General features: G+C 42.1%; 1 protein-coding gene across 2 annotated transcripts in view; it reads right to left on the reverse strand.

Annotated features, from left to right (window-relative positions):
- Positions 1-6,373: 6,373 nt before the first annotated feature.
- Positions 6,374-15,141, reverse strand: part of LOC101712923 (zinc finger protein 627-like) — a 49,079-nt gene continuing 40,311 nt past the window's right edge. The window contains exon 4 of one of the 2 annotated variants that reach the window (XM_087196987.1): positions 6,374-7,507. In XM_087196987.1, coding sequence (XP_087053113.1) covers positions 7,387-7,507 — 121 coding nt within the window. In that variant the 3' untranslated portion in view covers positions 6,374-7,386. The remainder of the gene's footprint in view (positions 7,508-15,141) is intronic. The other variant, XM_087196986.1, reaches the window with a different exon arrangement.

The raw sequence follows: 15,141 nt of genomic DNA on the forward strand, positions 1-15,141 counted from the left end.
CCTTCTCCCAGGGGAAGAGTGGGCTGGCGAAGGTGCCACATGGGAGACACGAACCACAGGCACCATGGTGCTCAGGCAGGGAAGGCAGCAGCCCAGAGAGGTGGAGCCAATAACATACAGATGCCCCAAGGAGGATGAAAGACTGAGACACAGCCTGTGTGCACGAGTGGTCAGCAGTCTCATCCCAAAGGCCCAAACTGGAGTCCTGGCAGGAAGCATACAGGCCAGGCGTATGAGTGATGCACATAAACTACAGCTGGAGCACTCTGTGGGGAACCTTCCTACAAATGCCTCAAGTTTTTGACACTTTTTTAAAATTTTTGCAATATTTGCATTTACCAAATGAGATATCTTGGTGCTGACACTCACAGCAGAACATAAAATCCATCAGTGTTTCATATATAACTTAGGCACTCAGCCTGAAGGTAATTTTCAATGATATCTTAAGTAATTTTGTGCATAAAACTGAGTGGCATAGTATAGTATTTTCCACTAGTGGCATTATGTTGGCACTCAAAAAAGTTTGAGATTGGGGCCAGGATTTAGCTCAGTAGTGTCACACCTGCCTCGCAAGTGCAACGTCCTGAGTTCAATCCCCTGTACCAAAAATAAACTAACTAAATAAAGTTTTTTGTGAGACCAGAGTACTGTTTTTAAAAAGTCCCAGATTTTGGAGAAGTTCAGATTTTGGATTAGGGATCCTAAATATTTAGTAAGTGAAAAAGAGAAAACAGAAAGCTCTAGGTGAGCCAAGCCGAATGTCAAAGACAGATGCCAAGTGACACACCGATGCTGCAAATCATAACTGTACAGCGTCAAACCAGCTATGATGAACTCTGCTGTAACCAGTTTGCAAGTTTTCTAGAACACTCATTCTTCAAGGGTACCAGTCACACTAAAAGCCCACAAAGTACCAGATCAATCCTGAAACTGTGACAAAAATCTGTCATCCACAAAACAAATATCAAGACATTTTGTATAACAGCTCATATATTTGAATATTCTTTAAAGACAAGTAACTGCATGTAAAGCTCTCTTTACCTCAGCAATGACAGCAAGCTGTGACTTTCTAGGAGGACATTGAAGGTCTGAATCTGATTCCATCACACTGGACCCTTCATAGGAGCCACACACCCAAGACACACATGAAGGGTACTAGGCAAAGAGCAGTTACTGAAAGACAATTTCCCTTTTGCGCTGATGATTTTGAAAGTCATTTGTCATCATCTTGAAATCTTCACTAGCTGTCAAGGAAAGGCAAGTGTAATATTGAAAAAGCAAGAGGTTATATTTGTGAACGTGTGAGGAAAGGAAGGACAGAATTAAGCACATCACACTCACCTGTCTGCAAAGATATTCAGGTCATAGTAAAGGTGTTTCCACTGATTATATTCCCCATTGTGCAGTTCAATCATTTCTGTATTCTATTCTTCACCCACACGTCTCACCTCCATGCTTCATGATATATATATATATATTCATCTTTAATTCTACTGAAAACCCAATCCGTGCTTACTAAGTGGATTTGCAGATCCTGGTGGAAGAGAAACCATGGCCAGTGTGAAGCTGGATTTTTCCCTCATGAGAGCAGTTCTCCTTGCCAAGACATGATAGGGAATTTGTCTATATTGTACTTACCATGCAGGCCATTAAGTTTACTGCCTGGTAAGACCTGGCTTCTTTAAACTACCCTTTGATTATGAACACTCAACAGCAACCACCATTCTCTCTGATGTCTCTGTGAACATTTCCAGCTATGCAACTTAGCTGCCTATATGTTGCCTTCCATGGGGCCACTGTACATCTAAACAGTGATCAGGTTTTGAAGCTGCTGGTGCTTTTCTCAAGCAAAGGATGTTCAGGAAGAGTGAAGAGTTCATATTTCAAAAATTCAGTAAAAGAAGTGTTGGACTTGACCAATTCTTCTAAAAAGGTTTCTTACTCTTTCCCAACAAATTATTGTCATCATGATGTAAGAAAAAAAACCCAAACTAGTTGCCCAATTATTTTCTCAAGGGCTGTGGAAGGCTTCAGAAAAAGAGACCAAGTAGAGGTACTTGATTGAGCCACCAAATGAAAAAATAAACAGCCTATGAATTGAAACAGTGTATGAAATAATTTAGGATTTAAGAACTGTGAGAGGTTCCTTTTGGTAGGTCAGAATTTATAATAGCAAAGAGCAAACAAGGAAACCCAACAGGCCTAGGTTTGTACCAATGGCCTGAGGAAACCCAGATGAAAACCTCACTAGAGAGTGTGTCTAATACCAAGCAGGGGCAGAGAGACTTGGGAGGCCACCCACACCTTCTTGTTGGCTAATGTACATAATGAGGTCAGATATGTCTTTGTCTGTCCTTCTTGAATTGAACCCTTAAATGCCTTCACAGGAGCTGCAGGACTGTGCACTTGAGTACAAGAGGAGCCCCACACCCCATTCAGACTTAGGGTGGGGATGCTAGGCTGGGAACATGCATGCAGCATCTCCTCACACACTGGGCTGTGGAAGGATGCAAGCAGAGGCTCAGGAATGACAAACATCACCACAGCATGTGCAGAAGTCCGGCCACCTGGCCCTGGAGACCTGGCCCCAACCGAGGACCGGCAGACACATCCAACCCTGAAGACCCCATCTCTGCTTGGCCTGCCAGGGACTCACCTGAGACACAGATGGCCCCACAGGCCCCATCTGCTGTGGCCAGGTCTCAGGACACTGGGGGTCTTGGCCCCCAGATGCCACCCACATGGACAGCCATACCCCCACTGCTCACCTTCCATGTGATTGGCTGCACCAGCTGCTAGATGGGGCCTTCTGGCTTTGATTCTCCTCAGTTCCCAGCATGTGGCAAGCTAGGCCCCCCAAATTGTAAGACCTCCAGGCACACACACAGAGGTAGCGCTTTGATCTCATATGAGCACAGATACAAACGTCACAGGTAAATTGTATTCTACATGTTCTGACAGGTTATCCAGGGGCAGAATGCAAACAAACAAAAAAGCCCAAATCACTAAATGCATCAGTGAGGCTATTTCAAATTTGAAAAGCTACCTTCTGATAAACTCACAAGAGATACTATATTTCTTGCTGTTTCTTAAAGGGTTAGGGTTAGGGTCAGAGTAACAGCAAGTGGGTGACTGTGCAGAGGTGTGAAATTGTGTTTCCTCATGGAGCAAATCAGTACACAGAGGGCATATTCATTGCCAATTGAGACATAGTTCTTTGCTTGAATACCAATTTTTATCTCAGGTTTTAAAATATAACATAGCTTACTAAAGCAAAACTTTAAAGAAAAGGAAAAACAAGTCTCCCCAACCCTAAGCAGTTCCCCCTCAGACTTCACCCCACCCTATGGCTGTTGTTAACTTTGTTCCTGTAAGATTTTATGACCTCTTGCTTCCATAAGATCTATTTTTTCCCATCAAGATATGCTAAGCTGCGAGATTGTCACTACTTGATTAATTGCCTTTGTCCTGCTTTTAGAAACCCGCATGCCCACCCACCAGTGTTGCACAACTAAAGAGACCAACCCTTTCAGTCCACATGTATAAAACTAGAGCCTCTTCTTTGTTTGGGGCTCAGCCTTTGGATACAAATCTGCTGGGCTGGTGTGCACCCAACTAAATCCTCCTGTTAAACCTGTTGGTCTCTTTGATCTCTTAAATTCTGCAACATTCTCACTTCCTGCTGTTGTGGCAAAGGGAGTCAAAATGATCTTTCAGAGACAGGAGAGTTGGGTAAGATAAAAAAGAAGTTTATTGCCAGGCAATGCACAGCCTCAGGAAATGAGTCCTTCTAGGCTGACCATGAGTTAAGACAGTTTCTCCTTTTTATATCTTTTACAGGGTAGCTTAAGTTATGGTTCTACAGAATGTAGCAAGGATGTGGCAAAGCAGCATTAGGCAATTTTCCATGGTTTCAAGGTTGGGGACTTACATAAACAAATCTCATGGATGGATTCTAATCTTTCTGGGAACAGGCTGCCCCACAAGAGGGGCAAGGCCCACCCACAGTTTTCAAACAGGGACAAGTTTCAAACAGGGTTTTTAGCACAGAATTAATTAACAAATATTTTAGAGTAATTACCCATTCCACGTCATGTTTGGCAGCTCTTTCTGACTCACTGCAAGGAGCCCTTCCATTTTTGTGAAAGATGCAATTGCAACTCTCTCCTTCCTGAGCCCCACCATTTTTTATTGATCTTAATATCAAAGGAATACATGTTAATATTTTAACCATAACAGTGTAGAATATATTGCTAAATGGTATAAATATAAAATGTGAGGTAGTACGCAATGTACTACATTTCATGAAGAAACAGAGAAAAAGAAGGTATATATATTCGAAAGGCACAGACACAATGCCACTGAAGCAGCTTCACTGAAGAATACTTGCAGTTGGGTTCTGGTCAGAGATGTGGGAGACAGTGGAGCTCACTCTCCTTCTAAGACTCATGGCTCAAGCAACCTGATAAGTGGGTTTGGAGGCTGAGCAGCCACACATGACTGCATGTAGGGACTTGGCTCAGAAACCAGAGCTATGGGCAGTGGGTTGTGTGGGGCCAGCTGCTCATCCTCCACTGAGGCAGTTTATTGCTCTGCTCTCTGAATTGGCTTCTCAAAGGGCACCACAGACCCAGATGAGCGGCAGAGCTCAGCATCAGCCCAGCCCTGGGAGTGTGTTGAGTGAATCTTTCCAGAGTAAACTCCCCTTCCATGCTGCCTTTTTACTGGTGAGAGGAAAGCTGATTCACTTCATGCAGCTGCATTTACAAACAACTCCAGGTGGCAGCCTGGCCAGCAATATGAGAGAGGAAAGGGGCAGATGATTCCCATGCTGTTCTTCTCTGAGGGGCACATGAGTCAGGAAGGCAGAGAGAGAAGTGCAGGTTCAACAGGGAGTGGATGCCGTCTTGTCTGCACGTTCAACCGCCTCAGCACAGAGACAGTCCTTTTGTTTCTTATTGGGAATTTGTAACATTTTCTGATTGGTTGATATATGTATGTCTGTGTCTAACATGTGTGTGTCTTTCTTTTGATTTTTTTTTTGATACCGGGAACTGAACTCGGAACCTTGCACTTGCAAGGCAGGCCACGGAACCACTGAGCTAAATCCTGGCCCTTAAATTGTTTTTTGTACACAGGTCTCACTATATAGTTCAGGCTGGACTTGAACTCACCATGTAGCCCAGGCTGGCCTTGAATTCATGGCAATCATCCGGCCTCAGCCTCCTAAGTGCTGGGATTACAGATGTATGTCACCATGGCCAGCTGAATTATTTTTCTTGTTATTCATTTTTATTTTTTCTGGCCCCTTTTTCCTCCTTCTAATGTTTGCATTCTTTTATTCTCTCTTGCTCACATTGGGAAGGCTTCACTTTTTATTTTCTTCTGTTTTCTCACTTTCAACTTTTAATATATTCTTTTACTTTCTTCTCCCTGTTTTCTTCTCTTTTTAATTACCTGTACTTTTGTCAACTTTTAAAACATGCTATTGTGTGTTATTTCTGTCCCTGCCAATCCTGTTGTTAGCATTGTGGATGTTGCAGTTATACTTGGTTTTTACTTTATTACTGTGTCTGGTTTCCTGCTATTTGTTACACTTATGGTTTTTCACTTTCCCATTCCTATGTGGTTTTGAGGCCTGAGCAGGTCAGGTCACTTCAGGTACTTGGAGTAGGTGCTCTGACACTGAGGTACACACCAGCCCAGCTAAGAGACAGGATACCTTGTTCCACTCACAACCCAGCCCCTCTTGAGCCTCACCAAATCTTTTAACTCAAAGAATAGGTATTGAAACCCAATGACTATAGTCTTTTGACAAATGGCTGAGGCTCAGCTAGTTACAGCAACTGGGCTTGTCAGGTGCAGAGTCATGAATTAAGCTGACTTTGTAATCAATGAAGCTGTGTTCATGCCTCAGTTCAGCTCACAGTTGCTGCCCTTCTCAGCACATCCCCTGGCTCTTTGAACCTTCTCTGGATTTGAGAAATGCCAGGTTGGGGAATCCTTTGGTTTCTTTGCTCAAATAAACCACTAAGTTTTACTTATCTAAGGGTTTTTTCTTTTTAATATTAACCATGGGAAAGACACTGAAATCTTATTTCATTGTGATTAGAAGTTGGAGATGTTTAGTGTTTATATTCAACATCCGTCAGTAATCTCCTAATGCTGGGTATGGTGGTGCCTGTAATCCCAGCTGCTTAGGATGCTGAGGCAGGAGGATGACAAGTCCAAGAGGGGCAGCTTCACGACCCTGTCTCATAAGAGTGGGGGGAGGGTAGGGTGGAGATGTAGGTCAGTGTAAGACCTTGGGCTTATTCCCCAATACGACACACACACACACACACACACACACACAAATAATGTTTTCAATAAAACTTTTATTATACTTTACAAAGCATATTATATTTTTCCAATTTTGCCTTCAAAACAGTTAAGAATAATTTGAACAAGGATGAAAACAAAAATTCAGCAGTTAGCATTTATTTATAAAATTAAATTTGAGGGAAACAAAAAGCTTGTGTGGTGATCTAGCCTAAGTTATACACAGAAGTCTCACTACTTGCTTTTAAAAATTTGGAAAAAGAGTAGTCTTAAAACAAGAAGGTGCAGAAAACATGTTAATGGCAGTCCCGAGATGTCAAGTCCCTCCACTGATTTGGCCCAGAGAGAAGAGCTGGCAGGAGCCAAGGATCCCCTGCTGGACGTCTCTGCCCAAGACATGATTTGAGGGGAAAAGAAGCAGAGTTCTGTGCACAAAGCAGAGTGGTGCCAACCTCCCTGATGCCAGCAGGTCAAGGCTGCAGAGGGACACCCTAGTGGGAGGTCAAAGGAGGCCCTAGGTACCTGCTGAGGTTGGGGACCTGTAGTCCATGGTGCTTTATGTTCTGCAGACAGCTGCCTGGAGGGGTCACCACAGAGTGCGGGATCTTGTCTCTCCTCAGCAGATGAGAAGCCTCCTTCCATGGCCTCGGCCCTTGTCCAGGATTCAGTCCCTGGGCAGGTTGGGCCATGAGCACCCTCTGGCCTCACCTTCCTAAGCATGCCCTAGGCCTCGCTGAGCCCTGAGCAGCAGGACTATGGGGTACAACAGGTAAGGAAGGGTCCAGATGTGTGAAGAGGGGCCAGGATGGACAGGAGGCTGGTGGGAAGAGGGAAACCAGTCAGCAACCAGGGTCAAGTTAGGGTGAGTGGCGGGGTGTAGCACTGGTGTTGAGTGTTGGATTAGAGTTTAGGGTTTGGGCTTAGGTTTAGACTTTATGGGTTAAGGTAGGGTTAGGGTTAGTTTTACATTAGTTATGTAAGGTTTGTAAGTAAGTGTTAGTGTTGGAGCTTGTGATATGCTTGGCACAAGTCACAGTGTGAGAATGTGCTTCACCACATGCCATCCTACTGAGTTGCTTCATGGGAGGAGGAGGGGCTCTGACCCCATGGCTCAGGTCCACATTTTTGCTGTATACTGGAGAAGAAGCCAGTCTTCTTGCTAGTAAACCAGTAGCCCATGTAGTGCCTAGAAGACAAAAAAATCTCAGGGAGGAGAGGAGTGGCTATAATAATTCTTAGGATGCAATAGTTCTTAGGGCTAGGATTCAGTGTATTGTTAGTTTTATCATTTACAATTAATTTAGGTTAATGCTCTGTCAGAAAAGCAATGAACTTTTTATAGGATAATGCAACCCTTAGGCCCACTTCTCTTTCACCACCTGGCTGTCCTGGGAGAAAAATTCCTTTTCTTTTGGAAACAGCTTTCTTTTTCTGGAACTCACTATGGGACAGTTCATCATTGCCATGACCTTTACAGATGAAAGGTACACATCCATTGTTGTTTGAATGCACATCTTCAGTTCTAGATAGCTACCTAGGAATGGAAACATAAAGCAGTACAGAAAATGCATACTCAACTTTTTGAGGATATGGCAAACTATTTTTGAACACAAACTGCAGCATGTATATGGGCTAGCACTTGTTACTTTAAATTATATTGATGATTGGTGCTGTACTAAGGGAATCTCACTGTGGTTCTCTTTTGCACTTCCATAATGGTGGAGACATTAAGCATGTTTGTACTTAAATTGGTTTTAGTACAACATGTGTGAGATGTGGGTCTGGATTTAACCTTCCACATTGCGACCACCAGTTTTCCCAGCAGTATGTGTTGAAGAGGCTGTCTTTTCTCCAGGATATTGTCTGGGCCCCCTTTGTCCAAACTCAAGTGGGTGAAAGTGCCTGAGATCATTTCTTCATTCTGAATTTCACTGTGTTGATTGACACATTTGTTTTTGATGTTTTCATCACTGCACTTTTGTCATATAACTTTAAATCTCAGATTGTAATGCCTCCTGCTTTGCTTTTGTTGCTCAGGGGTTCCTTAAGGTCTCTAGACTACAAGTTCCTTTTAAATTAAAGGAGTGTGATATATAGTTGTGAGAGTAATACTCATGTTATGTTGGTTAGAATTGCGTTAAACATATTGATCATTTGTGGAGTGTCATCATTTTGACAATGTTGCTTCTGCCTATCCAGAAACAGAGTTTATCTCTCCAGTTTATAGTTTCCTCTTCAATCTCTTTTTTTCCAAACTGCCATACTTTTTTGTTTTTGCTGAAATTCTTTTATTGGTACATTTTAGGTATACCATTCATTTACATTTATCATTGGGTGTTTGTACCTGTATGTGATGTATCTTGGTTATTTTTTCCCCATTCCCTGTGTGCCCTTCACCCCCTCCACCCTTCCCTATTTACATAGACTTCATTTCTGTTTTTGTCTTGTAATTTTTCCTTTCCCTTCTTCCCTTTCCCCTTCCTCTCCCACTTCCTCTACCCCTTTGACATTTTCTTCCTATTTCAAATTATCAACTATTCATTTTAATCATTTTAATCCTTATTTACACTTTCAGTTGCTCACACTGAAGAAGCTATTTGGTATTTACACGTGTTTCCTATTTATTTCACTTAAGACTATGGCCTCAATATGCATCCACTTAGCTATAAATGTCTCTAGTTTCTCATTCTTTATGGCTGAGTAGTACATCATTTTATTAAAAAAAAAAAACAAAACCCATATCTTCTTTATCCAGTCTCCAACTGATGGGCACTTGGGCGGTTCCCGAGCTTTAGCTATTATGAACTGTGCCACTATAAACATGGGTGCACATATATCTCTGTGGTATGATTATTTTAATTCTTTGGGGATGATACCCAGCAGGGGAATAGCTAGGTTAAATAGGACCTCTAGCCCTAGTTCTTTGAGGTATCTCCATATTGATTTCCACAGTGGTTGCACCAGTCTGCACTCCCACCAACAATGGAGGCTGGGGATTTAGCTCAGTGGTTCCACTGCCTGCTTCGCAAGCGCAAGGACCCGAGTTCAATCCCCGGTACCAAAAAAACCACAAAAAACACACACACAAAAAAAACAATGGAGAAGGGTTCCTTTCTCCCCACACCCCCACCAGCATTTGTTATTTGTTGATTTCTTGATAGCAGCCATTCTTTCTGGGGTGAGGTGGAATCTGTGTCGTTTTCATCTGCATCTCTCAAATGACCAGTGATGTTGAACATTTTTTTCCTATGTTCATTTGCTGCTTTTGCTTCTTTGTCTGAGAAGTGTCTCTTTTTTTCAGAAGCCCATTTTTGAACTGGGTCTTTGAATTTGAGGGGTCTGACTTTTTTCAATTCTTTACACATTCTAAATAGTAGGCCTTTGAGGTACAGCTGCTAAAATGTTTTCCCATATTATAGGTTGTCTCTTAGCTCTGGTGTTGGTTTCTCTTGCACTGCAGAAGCTTTTTAATAAGATGAGAACCCGGTTGTTGATTCTTTATGCTAATACCCATGCTACTGAGGTTTTGTTCATAAAGTCTTTTCTAAACAGCCATGTTTTTGTTATAGAGGAATTTTACTTCATTTTTTTGGCCAATTCTCAGGTATTTTTTTTAAAGGTATCAGGAATGGGATTGTTTCTTGATTTCTGTCTAAGTGGGTTCATGGCTGGTGCATAGGAACACTGTTGAATTATACCCTGAACTATCCTCTATCATTATATTTTCTTTGGTCTGGTATGCATTTTTCGTTGGTCTGATACACAGTAAGAATGTTTTGTGTATTTTGAATACAAATTTGTTCTCAGGTATGTCTTTTGTAGAGATGTTATCCAGTATGTGGCTTGTCTTTTTGATGTCTAAAGAAGCCTCTAGCATTGCCTTTCATCTACAACACCTGAGAATGTCTAGGGATGGGAGTTGGCTCAGTGGTAGAGCGCTTGTGTAGCATGTGAGTTTCTGGGTTCAATCCCCTGTGCTGTAAACAAACAAACTGTTTCTATCTCTCTATTATTTTGCCTATGTGGCACCTTCTTTCTTGGTACTAAGAGAGTCTAAGTGAGGGCTAGTGGAACAGAAAGATGTGAAATGTGTTGAGGTAATTAACTGCATGGTGCCACTTAGGTTGGTCAAGCCCCTCTCCTCTAGCATTTCTCTTAAATGGTACAGAAAGCTGAGGTGTGCAGGAGCATCCTTATGTCCCTGAGGGCTCCACCATGCCTGCTTTGCACACACCTGCTTCTCAGCTTCACCAAGGCACCATGAGTCCCAGCAAGAAGGTGAGTAGCTTCATCCTCACCCTGGAGGGCTCACGCTTACAGCGTGCTGTGTGTATTCGTGTCTGCTAACCCATAGCCCTCCGCATTCCCATCCATTCTAAGGCAGGATGCAGTCACACCCTCAAAGCCTAGGTGTGTGGCTCCTGTTTTCACCTACTGTGAGTTCAGGAGGCATCTACTGCAAGACCAAGGGAAAAAGTACAGACGTAATAAAAACTACAAAGAAAATATGGAAAAGGACAAAAGGCAAATTAGTCTTTCATTTACAACTTCCAAGGAAAACCTGGCTTCCAAAAAGCCTCTATTACCTTTCCCTTTCTCTCTCTGGCTCATCAGCACCAGCAGGCACCCGGCTCCCTCACTGGTCTTACTGCGGCACCCAGAACATTCCCGAGCTGTGTGACATCCCTCTCCCCATGCAGGCCTCAACTGAGTCATCGTCACACTGCTCTCAGCCAGAGTGAACAGGAAAATCCCCCGGCACTGAAGCCACATGAATGTGTGGTGGACTCCACCGTGTGTGATCAGCAGCTCAGTAGTTCTGATTTTCTGTGAGATAAACCAAACCTACACTCTGGGCTGCCTGGAAGTCTTCTGGGAAAAATGAAGGCCTACAGAATGAATCTCCATTGTCTCCTCTTTGTAAGGTTTATTTCACCAGTCCTTACCCTCCACTGTCAGTAAAAATATTTTCTGTTCCAGAGCAAATGACCTCTCCAGTTTTGCTTTGGATCCTCGCTGTGTCTTCTGTTTATCTCCTTCCTCCAATCCCAGACCCCAGCTCCACTGTTTCTCACTTCCACTGGTTCCCAGCCCTTTGTTCATAAACCTGTGCAGATGAGTCTCTTTCCTTCCTTCTACAGTGCTAAAGCTGAAGAAAAGACAGATGGAGCATATCTGTGTAATTCCAGATGCACTGCCCATGAAGCCAAGCAGGACAGCTGCTCAGACCCAGGACTGTGGACTGTGCTCAAGATGGTGAGGACTGGGCTGGTGATCGTAACTCTGCTACATGCTATCTGAATTAAGTGCTCCCCCTTTTAATGTTCCAGTGTGACCAGTTTCTATAACAAATATGGTAAACATTCTTCATTCTACCTGTCCTTTGTTTGTCTCTAAGGCTTATTTTCCTCAGGTACATGCTTTAAAATTAAAAGCTATATGGACCATAATAGCAGCGATATGGGTACACTGTTAAAAGAGATTTTGAGAGTCAGGGATTTAGCTCAGTGGTTCTGCTGCCTGCCTTGCAAGCACAAGGACCTGAGTTTGATCCCTGGTACCAAAAACAGAGAGAGAGAGAGAGAGAGAGAGAGAGAGAGAGAGAGAGAGAGAGACTTTGTACACCCTCAAAGGCAAACAGAAGCCATCTTAACCACAGTAAAAATGCCTCTTATATCCCCCAGCTTAGTGATATAGCTTGACCTAATGCTAAATATCCAACATCTGCCACCATCAGCAAAAGTCCCTCCGATAAATTTCTGCTGTTCCCTATGCACTACCACTATCTTATCACCACAACAATGGTTTTCTCTTCTTGCCAACTCTGAAAATGAACTGAAGTATATGACAGTACTTAAGGATACACATTAAAGAATTTCAGGAAGAAATAACACCTGTATTTCTCTTTAAACTTATTAATAAAAGACTAATCAAATATGGCAAAAAGTATTCATTCTAGAGGTATACATTGGGCTAATTGGATTGACTAAAAAGTAAGTACAGTTTGGGAAGTATGGCCATTTTCACTATATTAATCCTTCCTACCCAGGAGCAGGGGATGTCTGTCCATTTTCTAATATCATCTTCAATCTCTCTTTTCAGAATGCCATAGTTTTCAGAGAAGAGGTCTTTGATTTCTTTCATTAGGATGATTCCTGGGTATTTCAGTTTTTTGGATGCTATTGTGAAAGGAATTATTTGCCCTATTTCTCTCTCAGTGAGTCTGTCATTGGTGTAGAGGAAAGCTCTTGATTTTTGTGTGTTGACCTTGTAACCAGCTACTTGACTGAATTTGGTTATTAAGTCTAGAAGACTTTTGGTGGAGTTCTTGGGGTCTTCTATATAGAGTATCATGTCATCTGCAAATAATGACAATTTGACTTCTTCATTTCCTATCTTTATTCCTTTTATTTCTTTCTCTTGTCTAATTGCCGTGGCTAATGTTTCCAAAACTATATTGAACAAGAGTGGCGATAGTGGACATCCTTGTCTTGTTCCTGATTTGAGTGTGAAGGATTTCAGTTTTTGACCATTTAGTATGATATTGGCTGTTGGTGTTTCAGAGATGGCTTCTATCAGTTTGAGGTAGAGACCATCTATTCCAACTTTTTGGAGGGTTTTTATCATAAACGCATGTTGGATTTTGTCAAATGCTTTCTCTGCATCTATGGAGATAATCATATGGGTTTTGTCCTTGGCTCTAATGATATAGTGTATTACATTGATTTTCATATATTGAACCATCCCTGCATCCCTGGGATGAATCCCACTTGATCAGGGTGTATGATCTTCTTGATGATCTTCTCCATTCTGTTTGCCATTATCTTATTAAGGATTTTTGCATCTATGTTCATTAGTGAGATTGGCCTATCGTTCTCTTTTTCGGTTGGGTCTTTCTCTGCTTTGGGGATCAAGGTGATGCTTGCTTCCAGGAATGAATTTGGGAGTATTGCTTCCCTTTCCATTTCATTGAAGAGTTTCAACAGTAGTGGCAGCAGTTCCTCTCTAAATGTCTTGTAGAATTCAGCAGTGAAGCCATCAGGGCCTGGGATTTTCTTAGTTGAAAAGTTTTTAATTACATTCCAATTACTTCCAAAACTGCTATATAGATTTAATGCAATTCCAATTGAGATCCCACCAGCATACTTCATAGACCTCAAGAAAACAATCCAAAAATTCATTTGGAACAAGAAGACACCCAGAATAGCAAAAGCAATACTAGGTAACAGAGACATGGCAGGCGGTATCACAATCTCTAACCTGCAACTCTACTACAAAGCTACTGTGATAAAAACAGCATGGTACTGGCAAAGAAACAGACTTGAGGACCAGTGGAACAGATTAGAAGATGCAGAAACAACTCCAGACACACTCAGCCAGCTCATCTTCAACAAGGGAGCCAAACACCCTCACTGGAGGAAAGATAGCCTCTTTAATAAACAGTGCTGGAAAAATTGGGCTTCAACTTGCCAAAGATTAAAACTAGACCTGTATGTCCACCATGCACTAAACTAAAATCAAAATGGATTAAAGATCTAAATATTAAAATAGAAACTCTGAACCAGTTGGAACAGAGGTTAGGTAGAACCCTTGAAGACATCGGTGTAGGAAAAGATTTTATGAACAAAACCTCAGTTGCCCATGAACTAGCACAATCAACAAATGGGATCTCTTCTTATTAAAAAGCTTCTGCACAGCAAGAGAAACCACCAGCAGTGTGAAGAGACAACCCACAATGTGGGAAAAAATCTTCACCTGCTCTTCCTCAGACAAAGGTCTACTATCTCAAATCTATAAAGAACTGAAAAAGATCAGACCTCCCAAATTGAAAGACCCAATCCAAAAATGGGCATCTGAAATGAACAGACATTTCTCAGACAAAGAAGTAGAAATAGCAAATAAAGACATGAAAAAATGGTCAACATCACTGGTCATTCGAGAGATGCAAATGAAAACAACACTGAGATTCCACTTCACTCCAGAAAGAATGGCTGCTATCATGAAATCCACCAATAACCAATGCTGGCGGGGCTGTGGGGAAAGAGGAACCCTGCTCCACAGCTGGTGGGAGTGTAGACTGATGCAACCACTGTGGAAATCAGTCTGGAGATACCTCAAAGAACTAGGACTGGAAGTCCCATTTGACTCAGCTATTCCACTGCTGGGGATCTTCCCCAAAGAATTAAAAGAATCATACCACAGTGATATATGTGCACCCATGTTCATAGCAGCACAGTTTGTAATAGCTAAAACTTGGAAACAGCCCAAATGCCCATCAACTGGAGACTGGATCAAGAAAATGTGGTTTTTTTTAATAAAATGGAGTACTACTCAGCCATAAAAAACGAGAAATTAGAGACATTTATAGCTAAGTGGATGCACATTGAGGAGATACTCTTAAGTGAAATAAACAGGACACACATGTATAAACACCGAATAGTTTCTCTCATGTGAGAAACTGAAAGTGTAAATAAGGACTAAATGTATAATAGGTCATGTGAAATAGGAAGAAAAGGGGCAAAGGGGAAGGAAGTGGGAGGGCTAGGGCAAAGGATAGCAGGGAATGGGATTAATATGAGAAAATGGAAAAATAGGAACAAAACCTTTGTAAATAGGGAGGACTGGAGGGGTTGAAGGGAGGGCTGGGCAAGGGTGAAAAACAAGAACCAAGAGAGACTATGTAAAGGTGCAAATTTCCAATGATGAATGTCATTACATTGTATACCTAAAATGTACCAATGATTAGAATGAATAATCGATAATGTAAAATAGGAAGAAAAGGTCCAAAGGGGTAGGGGTAGTGGGAGGGGGAGGGGAAAG

The sequence above is a fragment of the Heterocephalus glaber genome, unplaced genomic scaffold (assembly GCF_053883595.1).
Source record: "Heterocephalus glaber isolate CG9 unplaced genomic scaffold, H.glaber_assembly_v1.0 deba00001648, whole genome shotgun sequence".
Taxonomy (NCBI): Eukaryota; Metazoa; Chordata; class Mammalia; order Rodentia; family Bathyergidae; genus Heterocephalus; species Heterocephalus glaber.